This window comes from Siphateles boraxobius, unplaced genomic scaffold, assembly GCF_051911475.1.
Source record: "Siphateles boraxobius isolate OS27281-9 unplaced genomic scaffold, OSU_SipBor_1 9, whole genome shotgun sequence".
NCBI lineage: Eukaryota > Metazoa > Chordata > Actinopteri > Cypriniformes > Leuciscidae > Siphateles > Siphateles boraxobius.
In genome coordinates, this window is record NW_027509219.1 from 33,307,729 (window position 1) to 33,325,106 (window position 17,378).

At 38.8% G+C, this 17,378-nt stretch overlaps 1 protein-coding gene across 2 annotated transcripts in view; it reads left to right on the top strand.

Moving 5' to 3' along the window:
• dpysl2a (dihydropyrimidinase like 2a) overlaps positions 1–9,710 on the top strand; it is a 36,101-nt gene extending 26,391 nt beyond the window's left edge. For both annotated transcript variants that reach the window (XM_077223407.1, XM_077223406.1), the window contains 5 exons: positions 726–867; positions 1,810–1,980; positions 6,103–6,282; positions 6,390–6,555; positions 7,498–9,710. In XM_077223407.1, the coding sequence (XP_077079522.1) occupies positions 726–867; positions 1,810–1,980; positions 6,103–6,282; positions 6,390–6,555; positions 7,498–7,589 (751 nt within the window). In that variant the 3' untranslated portion in view covers positions 7,590–9,710. The remainder of the gene's footprint in view (positions 1–725; positions 868–1,809; positions 1,981–6,102; positions 6,283–6,389; positions 6,556–7,497) is intronic.
• The last annotated feature ends 7,668 nt before the right edge of the window (positions 9,711–17,378 follow it).

Genomic DNA, 17,378 nt, shown 5'->3' on the forward strand with positions numbered 1-17,378 from the left:
AAGTTAACTTAAATAAAAAATATACATATAAAAAACTTAAACTTATTTTATTTCAGCTAGTTACCAACATTTCTTATTTTCATTTGAACTTGATGTACTAAAATAACTAAAACTAAAATTGTTATTAAAATGTATAAACATTTTATAGACATGAAAAAATACTTTAACTAAAATAAAAATGGAAAATATAAAAATCAAATCAAATTCAAAATGTGAATAAAAAGCTATAATATTATCTTGATTATATTAAAATAACACCGGGGATAACATGGGACAGTGAAGGTATCTGATGGTTATATCAAATGGGTTTTACTAACAAATATAATAAAATGTATATGATTTAGAAAGGAAAGTATATTTCTTATCCTGTAACTGATCACATTTTCACCATTTTTAAACAGCTATTTGCCTTTACTAGTTAGTTTTAAATGTTTGTGTTGTGACAGGAAATTATATTTCTCAATTGATCTTAATTAATATGCAGTCATAAAATTGCATGTATTATTATAAAAGAAGTTGATGCATGTATTTTTATTAACAGAAATTCACATGGAGTTTAGCAAAACAGGACATATTTAAATACCATAGTATTTGCATGGTATTCAAAGGTTCTTCAAAGAATTCCTTGGTAATACATAGTCAAAAAAACATTATATTGCCATGTGCAAAAACATTGGTGTTTGTCTGTGTTTTAACCGGCTGTTTTGCGTGTGTTTTGTGTGCAGTGGTGATCTGCAGGTGACTGGCAGTGCCCACTGCACCTTCAACACCTCTCAAAGGGCCGTTGGCAAGGATAACTTCACCCTCATCCCGGAGGGAACTAACGGCACTGAGGAGAGAATGTCCATCATCTGGGACAAGTGTGTGGTGAGAGACGCTTTATCTGCTTTATATGTTCACATGGTTTCTTACAGATCCAGATTAAATGAGAATTTGCTGTTCAAAATCATTTGCTACTTTTTATGGGCTTATATTTTTTTGGTTTATTGCAGCCAAAATGTGTATTTAATAATCAATTGTTTCATCGGATTAGATGAGCCATGTTGCATTGTTTTGATTATTATAATTATAATAATAATTGTTCTTATTATTATAAGGTAGCAGGGTATTTACAATAGTTTAATCTGTAAAATCAGATTAGATAAGCCAAGTTCCATTTTTTTATTATCATAATCAATATTTTTATGAGTAATAAATTATTATTATTATTATTATGAGGTACATTACATTTTTTGTATTCATGTAATCTATCAATGAATAGTTTATTCTCTAAAATCTGATTGGCTAAGCCATGTGACATTATTTTAAATTATTATAATCAATATTTTTATGAATAATAAATTATAATAAGGTACCTTCATTTTTTGTATTCATGTTATCTATCAATCAATAGTTTATTCTCTAAAATCTGATTGGATAAGCCATGTGACATTATTTTAAATTATTATAATCAATATTTTTATAAATAATAAATTATTATTATTATATGGTACATTTAAAAAATATATTTATCAATTATTAGTTTATTCTCTAAAATCTGATAGAGATTGTTGCATTGCATTTTGCATTATTTTGATTATTATAATTACTATTATTTGTATAAATAAATATTATACATGTTAGCATTATTTATAATAATAAAAGGTACTTTTTATTGTATTTATTGAAGTGATATTCTGTTTCATGGTGTGCACAACACACTATGCCTATACTTTGGTAAAATAAAATCAACGTAACTTTCATTACTGTATCATTCCCATAATACGTTTTTTCTGACCTTGTCCTTAAGATGAATGTTCTGCTTCACAGGTGACAGGTAAGATGGATGAAAACCAGTTTGTGTCTGTGACGAGCACCAACGCTGCCAAGATCTTTAACCTGTACCCACGGAAGGGCCGTATCGCCGTGGGCTCTGATGCCGATCTGGTGCTCTGGGACCCCGACACCACCAAAATCATCTCTGCGAAGAGTCACCACCTGGTGAGAAGAGTTTGGGTGCAATAATGCTGTAATAATGTTGGTGGACTGAGAAGGAAGCTTCGGGGTCTGAATGTTACATTAGTTACATCACAGGCTGTTTGTCTGTCTGAGGGCTCTTTAAAGCTGCAGTAGGGAGTTTTGAGAAAAAGCACAACTTACAGGTCCAACCCCCTTGCTCTCTGCTGCACTACAGCTCCTCCCTCCACAGCTCCTCCCCCACAGCTCCTCCCTCCACAGCTCCTCCCCATCAGCTCCTCCCCCACAGCTCCTCCCCCACAGCTCCTCCCTCCACAGCTCCTCCCCCACAGCTCCTCCCTCCACAGCTCCTCCCCCACAGCTCCTCCCTCCACAGCTCCTCCCCCACAGCTCCTCCCTCCACAGCTCCTCCCTCCACAGCTCCTCCCCATCAGCTCCTCCCCCACAGCTCCTCCCTCCACAGCTCCTCCCCCACAGCTCCTCCCTCCACAGCTCCTCCCCCACAGCTCCTCCATCCACAGCTCCTCCCCCACAGCTCCTCCCTCCACAGCTCCTCCCCATCAGCTCCCCCCCACAGCTCCTCCCCCACAGCTCCTCCCTCCACAGCTCCTCCCCCACAGCTCCTCCCCATCAGCTCCTCCCCCACAGCTCCTCCCTCCACAGCTCCTCCCCCACAGCTCCTCCCCCACAGCGCCTCCCCCCACAGCTCCTCCCTCCACAGCTCCACCCCCACAGCGCCTCCCTCCACAGCTCCTCCCCCACAGCTCCTCCCCCACAGCTCCTCCCCCCACAGCTCCTCCCTCCACAGCTCCTCCCCCACAGCTCCTCCCTCCACAGCTCCTCCCCCCACAGCTCCTCCCCCACAGCTCCTCCCTCCACAGCTCCTCCCTCCACAGCTCCTCCCCCACAGCTCCTCCCTCCACAGCTCCTCCCTCCACAGCTCCTCCCCCACAGCTCCTCCCTCCACAGCTCCTCCCTCCACAGCTCCTCCCCCACAGCTCCTCCCTCCACAGCTCCTCCCCCACAGCGGAGCCTGCCGTGAATGCGCAGGCTAGTAAGCAGGACCACCGTTGACGGCGGATTATAAACAGTTATGGAACATTCACTAATAGGGACGAAACATCAACAATAATGCTTTACATTGTCCATGGCCTGCCCATACTTTGACTACAAACTTGGTCCTCAAATCATTATGTATTTTGCAATACATGTAACTTTATAACGTTGCACTCTTTCTATAAGTTATAAATAGCTAGTAATATAACGTTAATATAATGGTAACTAACGTTACAGTATGTAAGTAATTATTCTAGTGATATGTAATGCTAGATAAGGTTTGCTAGTACATTATTTCAGCAACATGACAAGCCAGTGAATTAGCAGGTTTCAATTGTTGCTTACCACAGTGCATGACATTTTATCTACATGTTATGCTGCTAGAGTTTTGACACTGAGTCAATGGGCTCTGTCTAATTCTTTCTTTTTCGCTTGTTTATCGTCATCTGTCTTTTTCCTTTTACCTCTTTGTTTTATGAGCAGGTGCCACTCGAGAAATTGGCAGTTTAGGTTGTTTCTCCGCCATTAGCACAGCTGCAGCACACCGGCAATCTTGAGTTTGAACGACGGTACGCGCTCGCGCTGTGCAAGAGAGGGGTGATCAGCGCATAGACAAGCGTGATTGACACTGCTAAGACATTCCTCCTGGCTCTGATTGGTTGTTTCTGACCGGGAGCGGTGTATTTCTGCAAATGGCAATAGGACCACTGGGAGGAGCCAGAGGAGCTTGATTTTTTCACAGATTATCTGTCTCATATTCTACTGTCAGGACATAATGACAGTTTTAACAAATATTTGTTTACAAAAGTTACCTACTGGAGCTTTAAGGCCTTGTCCACACTAATACGTTTTCTTTTGAAAACGTATATTTTTCTCTCCGTTTTGGCCTTCCGTCCACACTGAGACGGCGTTTTAAGTCAACGAAAACGTAGCTTTTGGAAAGCGGATAAATTTGAAAACGCCGTCTTCGCGTCGTAGTGTGGACTGTGAAAACGGAGGCTTTTGAATACGATGACGCATTTAGTCATGTGATGCAGTCATATGACCAACTCAGCCAATATGGTGAACGACATTGTACAGCAGTTGTTTTGGATGCCCTCCGTTTTGACAGCTTTGTTAAAGATTAATGTCAGTTTGTAAATACTGCAGATTGCGTTTCTTCAAAGGAGACGGAATGTTTACTCGCAGTTGTTATTTAGCAGCATGTTTACTCGCAGCAACAACTCCACCTCACTGTCGGCCCATTTAAAAAACTCAGTGCCTTTCCTCGACATTGCCGCAAAGTTTAAAAGAGCCGGAAAGTAAATAAACGCCTAGCGGAAATCACGCAGGTCGAAGCGTCTTAGGATTTACTCATGTGCAGTACAGGGATGTAAGCGTTTTCAGACGTTTCAGTGTGGATCATAGATACATACACCAGATGTCGCCTTGGGGTTCTAAGCATGCGTCAAAACCGCCGCCATCTTGGAACAGGGTTCTTGTCATAGGAAGTAGCTAGGTAACGCTGGATTCATGGATGATGCCGGACTTTTGTGCTGCGTGTGGATGTTCACACGAACGAAATCTAAAAACCAGACAGCAAGGGATTACATTTCACAATGTGAAATTTTGTACATTTTTTAAAATTTCTCGGGACTCAATGATAAATACATGTCTGACCGTTTAAATGAACCAAAACTACTAGAAAATCGCATTCATGCAGATTTATGGTGATTTTATTTCCGTTAGAGCATTTCCTACATTGACGCTGATGCATTAAAGAGGAGGTGCTCCCCTGTTCCATGATGGCGGCTCTACTGACGCATTCGTTCCAATGAACTGCCGTAGCAGTTCAAGGCGACATCTAGTGTATATATCTATGAGTGTGGATGAGCAACTTTTGGAAAATGAACCGTAATGTGGGCAACACCATTAGTTCTGGACCAGCTCTGACTCCCATGATCCTCTGCTCTGAGCTGTTTTAATATTCTGCTGACTCACTCGCTCTGTCCGCTCATGTTAGCAAGGCCGATTCTGCGGTCTACACTGATTTAATTTGACTGGAATGAGATGCTGATGCGGTCAAATATGGAGAGAGTGAACTATCATGAGGTCACACTTACTGTCACTGAGCGCTGGTGACCTCTGGACAGTTTGGGGTCGGTGAGATTATTTTTGGAAAGAAGGTAATACTTTTACTCAGCAAGGATGCATTAAATTGATCAAAAGCGACATTAATAAATGTTACAAAGGATTTCAAGTAAATTATTTTTCGATCGATCAAAAAATCCTGAACAAAATGGTTCACGGTTTCCGCAAACACATTAACTGTTTTTAACAGTTAAAGGAAACAGTTTTTTTTATAATAATCAAAAATGTTTCTTGAGCAGCAAAACATCATATTAGAACGATTTCTGAAGGATCATGTGACACTGAAGTCTGGAGTAATGATGCTGAAAATTCAGCTTTGGTCACAGGAATAAATTACATTTACAATATATTCACATAGAAAACTGTTATTTTACAAACCAGTTATTTTAAACTGTAATAATATTTCACAATATTACTGTTTTTACTGTATTTTTGATCAAATAAATGTAGCTTTGGTGAGCAGAAGACCCCATTTTTTTTAACAAATGACTGAATGTGACAAAATATTTTTAGTATTAGTCAATAGGCTAATATAAATCAATATTATAGATTCAGGAAAAAAGTAGTATTTACATTTATAATTGTTTTTATACAACATTTAAATAGTCTTGCTCAAAAATATCTGAAATGAGAAAATTTACAGTACATAATCCATTGTTGGTAGATTATATATAATTTGAACATAATTTTTATCAACTCTGTCATATGAGTGTGATTTATTCATGAAAATATGATATAAAAATATAATGATGCAAGCCAGAACAAATACAGCCTATGTGAGCATAAGATACTTCTTTCAAAAACATATTGATGAATTAATTGTACATCCATAATGTTTTAATATGTCATTACTTAAGGGATGTGCTACAGATTCTGTTGAAAGTGCACAGACTAGACAGACATTTGTAGAACGTAGTGGTTAAAGATCTGAGAGCTTTACCCTTGTTCTGTCGTTCTCAGGCGGTGGAGTACAACATCTTTGAGGGGCTTGAGGTGCGTGGAGCTCCTCTGGTGGTGATCAGCCAGGGCAAGATCGTCCTAGAGGACGGGAACCTGCACACCACTGAGGGTTCTGGACGCTACATCACCCGTAAACCCTTCCCAGACTACGTCTACAAGAGGATAAAGGCCCGCAGCAGGGTACGTGCACATTATACATAAAGAGAGATGCATATACACACATAAAACTCCCAGCTAAGTGATTAGAGATTCATGATTTGGAGTAATTAAGGCGTCTCTCTTCACAGCTTGCTGAGCTGCGCGGAGTCCCGCGAGGTCTATACGACGGCCCCGTGTGTGAGGTCACTGTGACACCTAAGGTCATGACCCCTGTCACTTCTGGTAAGACTTCTCCAGTCAAAACTGCTCCTCAACCAGTTCGCAACCTGCACCAGTCTGGATTCAGCCTGTCTGGTGAGAATACAACTGAATGTCCTACACTTATTGTTGAAACAAACATATGATTTACAACAAAGGGACTTTTCATAATGGCATACTACCATACTAGTATTGTAATGTGCAATATATATAGCATTTCCTGTCATGTGCAATACACAGTACAACCAGATCACACTGTATCCCACAATGCATTGCGCTCCACATGATCTTCCATTCATTTGCAGTGTGACGGATAAAGCATTAGCAGCCAGGATTTGTAGTTTTTTTTTTTGGATCATTATTTGATCACACTGCCAAATAATTTGACATTTTTACATTAAATTAGATTTAAATGCATCTTATTTTTATTTATAAGATACAAGTAATTAGTATGCTCACATATAGCAATAAATACTATATAGCAAATCTCTGATTGTTTATATCCTTGCAAAATGTAAACTGTATTATCGCCCAGCTCTCTCTATATAAAGTTGTATACGTATATATTATCCAACACACAGTGCAGTCAGATAAAGCATTTTGTACTTTAGCAAATCTCAACTGCTTGATTTTTAAAATTTCACTGCAAAATGTAACTATATTATCACCCGGCTCATTATATAAAGTTGGATATAAAAGTACTGTACGTCCAACTTTATCCGCATGCATACAGAAAACTCACGTAGGGTGATATATACTATACTGTATATTTTAAATGCTTGATTGCCAGTACCGTCACAAAATGTAAACTATATTACCGCCCAGGTAATATTATCTGCTGAATGCAACAGTAAGGCATGAAGACATTATATACATTAACATCATGATTTTCTGTAAAGCTGCTTTGAAACAATGTTTTGTGAAAAGTGCTAAATTTTGATAACTGTTCAACACTTTCTTTGTTGCGTACTCTGTTTCCTCACACATTTTATGTTTGCTCCATTTAAGCTCTGGGTTTTTTCTTGTTCTGTTTCACAGGGGCTCAAATCGACGACAACATCCCTCGTCGTCCCACTCAGCGCATAGTGGCGCCCCCTGGTGGCAGGGCCAACATTACCAACCTGGGATAGAATCATTTACTCCACAGAGAAAAAAAAAAAGGGGTGGGATGGGGGGGCGGTTAGAGAAACTTGAGCTTTTTCTCTTGGACTGATCCAGCCATCTGGACATGCGTCCCAACAAGCACACCTCCACTTTCGTTCATCCACTCCCAAACCTCATCCTTCTAGCATCCTGTTCTTTGAGTGTGTGCTACTTTGATGAATACGTTTCAGGATGACTTGGCCTTATGTTCTGGAATAGTTGGCATATGTTGCAAAGTTCGTAATAGCATACTAGCATACTAATTTTTCAGTATGTATACTGTTCATAGTATGAGAGTTTTCTGTGTGCACTGAACGACCTAATTCCTTTTGCAAAATGTGCAGTATGCAACAGAGCATATTGCACTGTGTAGGCTACTGTATTCCAAAATGCAATGCAACCTTCCATTTCACGTGTGACGAATGAACTGGAAATAATTGCTTTTTTTAAAGTAATTTTCTTATTTGATCAGTGACTAAACTAGGTTTTTCTTTTACATGCAATTAGATTAAAATGCAAAATAAATTGTTTATTTCCGCCTTGATAAATGACGTAAACATGCCATGCATGCTTCGAAGAAAGAAAAAAAAATATTTTTTTTGGCCAAGTGTTTCTGAAACTTTTCCAGCTAACCAAGAAGCTTCGTTCAAAGAACAGGAACTGGTACTGTATCCGTCATTTGTTTTTATTTGTTTGTCTTCTGGAAAAGAACTGCACAAAACTCCCGCCTGTATCGTTTAGTAGGCTATTAAACGTGCTGTTGCCATTTTGTCGATGAGTTATTTATTGTTTAGGATGCAAACCACATTTGTATTTTACATTTTTGCAAAAGTGTCAACTTTTACACAAAAGCCTGATTTGTTAAAACTTTTTTAGAAAAGTTGTTTTACAATGAACCTAATAGTTTGATTTTTTTTGTTATTTTTTTTTTTGTATGTATGTCATGATTTCGGTTTCAGATCAGTGTTAAGGCAATTGCACACTAAGTCCGAAATTTTCGTATGCGTTTTTTCGTATTCGTGATTTGGTGGCTCTGAATTGTCAAAACACCAATCAAATAGTTTGCTACGGATGCGAAAATTGCAGAAAATCGAACCCAATCCGATTTTTTTTTATGATGGACGAAAGTTTCGGAGACAGTGTGCAAGCGTGATTGACATAACGTGAGGTCGAATTTTTTTTTTTTTTTAACGTGCGAAAATTTCGGATGCGAATTTCGGACTCAGTGTGCAATGGCCTTTACACTGCTCCCTGAAATCCCTGACGTTTGTCTTCCTCACGGTCTTTGCACTTCTTTATTTTCTTGTTATTTAACTGCAGTTCTTGAGACGTTTTAGAGCAAAAAAAAAAGAAAAGACTAACAGTGGTGTTCTTGGCCGTGGTGCGCAGTCCTGTGGGGTGTTGGTGTGATTTGAATTCACTCATTTTTCGCTGTAAATGTCGAACTGTCCGTTCCTACTTTGTCCCACATTTTACACAAAGGGGGTCTCACCAGAAAGAATGGGACCTACAACAATACAAATGGAAAATAATAGAAAACTCCCTGGGCGAACAGTAGATCGAGAGAAAGCTGCTGTTTTTCACCCTTTCATTTGAGATTAGGATGAAGGCGGTCACCATAGCAATGGTCCCGATCGCTCGGCATGGATGCTGATTAGATACGACAGCCGTGCCGTGTTGGAGCATTGCCCCGGTAACCTCTTCTCACCGGGGGTTTTATTCGTACTCGTTTCCCGTGATGTCACAGCCACTCCGTGGGGCAGCTATACACACACACCCTCTCTCCCGTCCCGCAAACACAACCCAGCTTTACCGTGAGGACATTTTGAAGGTTGCAGTGACTCTGTCTCTCAAACGGATCGTCCGGCATGTGTAAGGTTGATCAGAGTTAATCTGAATTAAACGTTTGGTCACAATGATTTTCTTACGTTGCAGTTCTGCTTTGTTTTTATAAATCGTCTTGCCTGCCTATTCACCAAGTGATACAGTTCTTGATTAATGTCTGTGAGTGTTATGACAAGCTGAACATTTCTCATGGAAGATATGTACAGAATTCATTATTCTTCATGTATTTGATTGTTACAATAAAATGCAGTTGTTGAACAAAACCTGTACAGCTTTTCCAGTGTCTAACACATTATTTAGGCTATATACATGTAGTAGCCTATTTGTACTTTACCTTCCTCATTTATGGTATCAGATAGTAATAGTGAAAAAGTGTGAAGCTGGTAGAGTGCTCATATAAATTCCCGCATACAAAAAGCAGTAGTAAAGGTTTTTGAAATCTTTGTTTTGAGACAGTTTTCATATGCATACTGATTTTTATAAATTATCCTGTGTTTGGAGTTTTAATTAAAGTCATGTTGTGATCTCTCGTGTGCATTTGTGAAAGGTTTTGATACTATTTTCATTCCATATGTTACCATTATTCTGACAGATAGATATAGATATATACCAGTTGCATCTGAAATCGCATATAGCCTACTCTCTTGAGTAAGTGTTCTATGTAGTATGAATGTGTAGGCCTACTAGATACGCCATGTTGTCATTATCATGTGACTTACCAGCGTCAGTTGCGTCACTTCAGTGCCATTCACAAATCATTGTATGCGCACTTCGGCATCTAGCCAAAAGTAGTAGGTCATCCGAGTACTGTTTGCCTACTCCTATGAGTAGTACTGTGAATTCAGACATACTTCATTTGTCACATACTGTTTTTCGCCTATTATGTATTAGGGAAGTATGCTATTTTGAATGCAGCCTTCTAGTATAAGTATCTTGGCCACCTGATCCCTCTCTGATTGGATGATTGTTTTAGTCTCCTCCCACTCCAATCAGAAGGTATACCTTCATGATAATATAATGGCTGCGCCTGAAAACTGATAAATAGTGCCTTCCAAGGTCAGAAGGCATCAGGACATGTCCGAATGCAGTGTTAGTTTCACTTCCAGTCTCCTGAGATACCTTCATCTGATCGATTTTTGAATCGATCAGATGGCAAAGTCTCCATCACTGCCTTTGAGTTTAGCTAGAAGAAAAATAAAGATGGCTGAAAGTTGTGGCTGGTGGTCAGTTTGTGTGTAAATGTACATTTTGATCAACGTTTCCACTAGTGATGTCATTTGCGAGAAATTAATTGTAGTCGTTAAACATTCACTTAGTTTTCACCAGCTCGCTCTATTTTGCTGTAGATCATTAAACCATTTCACTGCCTCGGATGTCTGTCCGAAATCATTTTCATTTTCACGAGGTACCTTTGTGCGCAGCAAACAGTGCCTGCAAAGTCATTACCTGATAAGGCAACAAGTCAGCAGCCTTAGTTTTGGGACCAGACTATATTTTCCTGTTATCAACTCTCCTGTCATTTTTTTATTTTATATATCACTTTATTTATTATTGGGCCTCTTTAGTTGGTGTTGTACCACCTTTTTCTCCACTTTCTATTCTTGTTAATCCTGCCAGATTGAGTGGAGGCTACTTTCTACAGCAGTCTTTCTCAACCCTGTTCCTAGTGTGCATTTTGGCTGTATCTATCTCTGGTCTTGGACTATTTACTACCGATCTGAAGAGTTGAATCAGGTGTGTTTGGTTGGGAAGAGTTGTAAAATCTGTAGTGTTGGTGTGCCTCCAGTTACAAGATTTGGGAAACACTGATCTACAGCACACTGACAATGCTGTCAACAACATTGCAATGTCTTCTATAGTCTGGATATTCAGAGCATATATGCTACAAAAATGTAGTATGCTATTTTGAACAGCCAAAGTGTTGAAACGCTGGGTGTTATACTCGCATTAAAACAGTAGGAGGTGTTGTATGTCAGAAAAAGAGCCGTACACTTCCGTCACATCTGGACCTGTGGATCATTATTAAAACACACGTCCAATTATGAGTGGACAATTTTGAGTGGACTCAATTGATCATTATAAAAATACACGTCCAATTATGAGTGGACAAACAAACAACACTTAGTTATAATAGTTATTTAACTAGTTTTATTCTGATCAATTCAACCTAAATACATTTACACCTACAAAACTTTTGTATGGGTTAAATCAGGTAGAAATAGATCTTTGAAGGAAATAATTACAGGCTGCCAATTTTGGCAGTGCAGTATCATATGATTACCATATTCATAAAGCATGATATTCACATGCTAATTCAAAGAATATGGTACTATCATTTTCTAAAAACCATTGTGTGCACAGCACGTCTAAGAACATAACCATAGTTCAAAAAGCTATGATTTTATCATAGTAGCCTACATGTCCAAAATTACCACTTGTTAGACAAAGTTGTATTTAGAAATGTGGTAATGAGTACTTGTGGTACATTTTGCTCGTGTGTGCTCAATTGAAGGCACTTTGCAAAGGGAGTGTGAAGGGGCACGAGGGGATTTCAGCCTCCCACATAAGAGGGCATCAGAAAAGTGATGCAAATGTAGCCTACATGAGCTCCCATTTAAAGTTCCTGTCGGGTGATGTTGAGCAGGCGCTGTCTTCCCCCGCAGCTCCACAACTACAACACTAATGACCCTGACAGGTCTTTAAATTCTCCTCCGCTGTCCTGCGGCAAGAGCCGCTATAGATCATTACATGATGGGCTATTGTCTGATCTTCTGCATACAATATTCATTTTTTAGCAGTGAGGTGGGTGTGAGCCAGGAACTTTTCTTCTAAATGAGGGGCCGCGTTTGCCCCCAGAACTGCTGTTTAAGAGCTTTTTTACCTTTAATGAGGATTGTTTTGTCCTTGAGCCATTTTCCTGACATTAAAAAACACAGCATGTTGTCCATTTTATACTGAATTGCAAATCAGTAAATTCTGAATGTGATCCATTGACGATTAATTACACTGTAAATGATTTTTCAAATTTGTAAATAAAAGAGATTTTTATATTGGAGTATATTTTGCAAAATAAAAGTCTTCCTACTTCAAACTTTTGTTTAATTCAGTGTGTTAGTCTACTAGCTATTTCTTTGTAATTATTTGTGATTTTTCTGAATTATATAAATAAATCAAAGATTATTGTAGTACTTTTTATTGTAGTTCTTTAAAAATGTAACTTTAACTCAAAGTATTCTACATTTCGTAATTATTTGTGAAATTTACTTGCGGTATCTGAGTGAAAATTGTTTCAAAGTAAATCCGAAACTTTTTTTTCCATATATTTTCAATAAGAATTCACAATAGCAACCATTAGTATGTGGGTTTCATATAAGCTAGTTGTGAGGCTGATGCATTATAATGATAAATAATGATAATAATTGTTCAACCTTTTCTATAGACCACACATCTGAAAAGAGAGAGATGCTGATTTCGTTTTTTTTTTTTTTTTTTTGCATTTTCCATAAGAAATCTGTTGTACGGTATAACCACAACATGTGTGGCCGTCGGAACAATCATTTGCAAGGATAAATCTTTGACTTCAGTAATGTGCATGTTGAGATTGACACAAACATACATTTGTACACATAAATCACACCATTCACAGAGCCCATGATCATCATCATGGAGGTAAATGGTGCTCTGGGGTGTAAACACACAATCCCTCGAGCAAGGGCTGGAATTTTAAGCAGAGATTGTCATGTTGCCATGTTTCTGTGGGTGATGGCTTTCTCATGCGCTCTATGTTTGGAGCGGCTCTCACGAAGGCCTGAATGAAGCGTATCTCAGTCCCGTGAGAACGCTGCGTTACCCAGGAAATGTGCAACCTTGGTGTGTCAGACCAATGACAAATTCAAGACAGACTTGCATGAAGAAAAAAATTCCCAGTGCTTTCCCTTCAGATATGCAGAGAGATTTATATTAGGCTGTTTTCTTGGTCCCCTTCATGAGCGACTTTTTATTACCCTTAGTTAACCATGGTTTTACTACAAATAAAACAAACCAAAAACATAGCTATAGGCAGAGTTTAACCATGGTAACCACATATTAACAATAGTTTAACCGTGGTATTAAAACTGTGGTTATACAAATGGTAATCAATCTACAAAAAAAAAAAAATGCACTTTTACCATAATAAAGCCATGGATAACATTTATTTCTTTAATCCAAAGCACTTAGGCTAGAATTCAATTTCTTTTATTTCTTAAATTTCATATGTAAATGATTGCTAATTTGCTTGATTTTATAAGGTCTGTATCGATTTATTTGTATCGTTATTTTGAAGGACTTTTATTATGATACGGCCTTAACGTGCACAAACAAGGGTGTATGGGGTTATAAGTTTAATGTTTATCATTTATGTAATTTTATCGTTTTATTGGGATGTTGCTTTATGTGTTGGAGCGATAGTGTTGGTTTTTATAGTTTGTGTTTTTACTGTAGCTCTTACGGTGTCTACATGAGTGTCACCAATAAAACGCTAATGGAAACATCAGTTTTGGGTATTTGACCATCATTCCAATGGGGTAGCAACAACAAATACAAAATTGATTTTTCGTGAACCAGTGCATGTGGCGGATTTCAAATATATTTCACACAAAGTTTCATAAGACGAATTATAGTGCATGGGTCATGCACTTGTTATTAGCGTCACCGTTGGCCGTTAAAGCCTAGTTCACACTACATGATTTTAAAACGTCGGGCTGAACTGTGCGGTTCACACTACATGACTTGCTCTCTGAGAAATCAGGAGTGTTCAAGTTGTTGAGCTGTTCACACCACACGACACAGCGTGATTGATCCGCAACAGGAGGTAACGCACTACACGAGTTGACAACAACTCTGTCACCCAACGATTCCATCTTGTCTACAAATCTATCTGTCTAATGTCTATCTTGACGCGAAACAGCACGCGCCAATACACAGCAAAGAACAACACAACACGCGAATATGGACGTCAGACAGAAACTAGTGCTGCAAACTGTTTGCGCGATGATTTGCTCTGAGAAAAAACGCAAAAAAAAGAAAAAATAAGAGAGTATGGGCGAAAGAGTGGATCTGCATACGCGAAGAGCAGGTCTGTGCTACAGAGAGAGTTGGAGGTGAGTACAACATGTTTATAGCCTATCGGAGATGTAGCTGCATGTTTATGTTTAGCTGATGGCAAAAATCACGTATTTACCCGGTGACCTCAACTCATGCGTTGCTGTGATTGGCTGTTGCTCATGACATCAGTGAGATTGAGTTGTGCGACAGCTCTGGATATCTAGCATGCTAGATATTTTTCTAGGCTCGGCGACGCGTCTGCGAGGCGTCTGCGAGGGTCTTTGATGCGTTGTTGGCTCTTTCATACTAACAGATTGGCAAGCGTTCATCGCTCGCTAATCCCCCGCGATTTGCACGCGATAACACCCTGACCTGTCGGCGAGCTCAACGATTTGCAAATCGGGCTTAAATCGGGCTTAAAATCATGTAGTGTGAACTAGGCTTAAGTGAACTTCAGTCAACAACTTACTGCTCGTGCTCGCAGTCTCGTATGCACTCGTCTTCACGTAAAGTACAAGAGACTGAAACGTGATTCAATGTCCACTATTCTCATGGTGAAATACTTTTTAGTTGTTGTTTTTTTTAGGGTAAAAAGAAGTTGGAAATAGCCTACCTTTTCAGCGATATACTTTTAACGAACATCCAGACACCGTCCACGCTGCTGAAAGCCACGTTTAGATGAATATGTAAATGTAACTCCCTGCAGGCTTTCCTCTCAGTAACAACATAAGCACAGGACAAAAATGACAGCAGTGAAGAAACAGCAGTTAAGAAAACATCTGATCGTAGCAATGTGGATGTTTGCACCAGCTCTGCACCGGCATCATGATGAGGTAATTAAATTTACACTTTGAAAATAGATAAAGTATAGGCAATTTATATAGAATATATAGATCTGGCTGTGTGAAACTGTCTGAATGAATAATGTTTCTTTGCATGACACATTGACATGACAGTACAGCACAGCTCTATATTGTCGTAATCCTGAAAAACATTAATTTCATGCGTAATTGAACGGAATTGATTCTCTCGGGAGCGCTCCTGCTAATCGTCACAATATTTTGTTTTTCCCGGCAAAATCGTTCCGAGTTCTACAGGGTCTGATACCACATCTTCAGGTTGTGCTACAGGCTTTCATAGACAACCTAGAAAGTTGGTGAAGGTATTGTTTTTTAAGTTCGTTACAAGCTGTTCGCACATTGCCAACAAAAAAATGATTAATACATGAAAACTTTTACATATAGCCTCTTTAAAGTCTGTGGAACCTGGAAGGATCTTTGTAATGAAAAAAAAGGTTATTCAGACTGTTCTTCACACTAAGAAAAAAAAAGCTATTTTAAAAACTGTTTACTGAATGTTCTTATGGAAGCAACAACAGTTGATCTATTGGATCTCTTCGAAAAATGTTCGAAAAGCAGTTTTATTTTTAAGATTGTAGACCTACTTTTATGATGCTTTTTTTGTTTAACTTGAAGTCAACAAGAAGTCAAATGAGCAAATTTACACAATATCTCTGATGTCATTATGGACAGATCTTCCATGCACATTATTCCAAATTTAAAATATTCCCAGACAACAACATAGTGTTGGCCCAGATCCGGCCCACATCTGGTAGGCTACACGTGGATTACCAGAATTCACTAATGGGCCGGATCTGGGCCAACACTATGTTGCTGTAGGCATATCTTTTCATTGAATGGTGTGTTTTACTCTTATGTTGTTATGGAATTAAAATGGGTCTCGAATGACATTTATTGTTGCCTTTGGACTTTCATCAAATGCAAAGAAACAATTGGAAATTCTATAAAACTTCTGTTTCATTTCATGGAAGAAAGAAAGTCATGACCTTTAATATCATGAAGTTGACAATGATTTTTTTGCATAAACTATTTCTTTAAGAAACTGATATCTCCTATGACAGAGGTTCAAGCTATGAACATTTTGTCTGATAAACCTGCTCTCACATTTGATGCTGAGTTTCACAGTGGTTGTATTAATAGTAGCGTCCCGACAGCGTTTGACCTTTTATGCCTTTGTAATATATTAGATTGCACTGAACTAAATTTACTTTCCGAAGTAAAATGTTGGCCTGATGCCACATAGCAGCACCGGGATAAAGAGCTTGGGAGACAGTGAATAGGACGCTTGTACAATAAATGTCTGCTTGAGAGTATAAGCGGTCAAATGTGAGGCGCCATTAACAGTACGAGACACCACTCGAAGTGATCTGAGATGCTCTGTGTCTCTTCATCCTCAGAAATGCTGTGAACGGTGCTAAGATGTTGAAGATATAGGGGTGTTTGGACTAGTCACAACTAGTAGGCTACTTCTACAAAAACAACCTTCCCCTGATGACTCGGTTTGTGCTTCCGTAGACAGACTTTTTTTGAGCACTGCCATAAATCAAAAACAGCCATTCTGAAATGCCACAAATGTGTTTACCACAATAGTGCTGAGGCCAGCCTCACGATTGCTTGCTGAAAATCAGAGTTTGTCCTGAGTTCGGGCATGAATGACACCTCAGATTGTGCAGCTTGTTGAGAAGTATATTACATCTATAGGCTTACTTGTGATTTTCAGACAATAAAGCAGGCTAACTATAAAATAAAACAGCAGGGACCCGAGCCATATCTATCGACCAGAATATCAAACTGACTTGTGGATGGACTTTTGACTAATAACCACCTAGCAACCACCCAGAAGACCTTAACAACCACAAAATTCCACGGAATTGTGTTTGTAAAGAATATATATTATGCTGCTTTAGAATTTGGCTCAAAAATGGTCATAAAACACTAAATTACAGATGCAACAATTCTTGACTAATCACTAAAGACCAAAAAAAA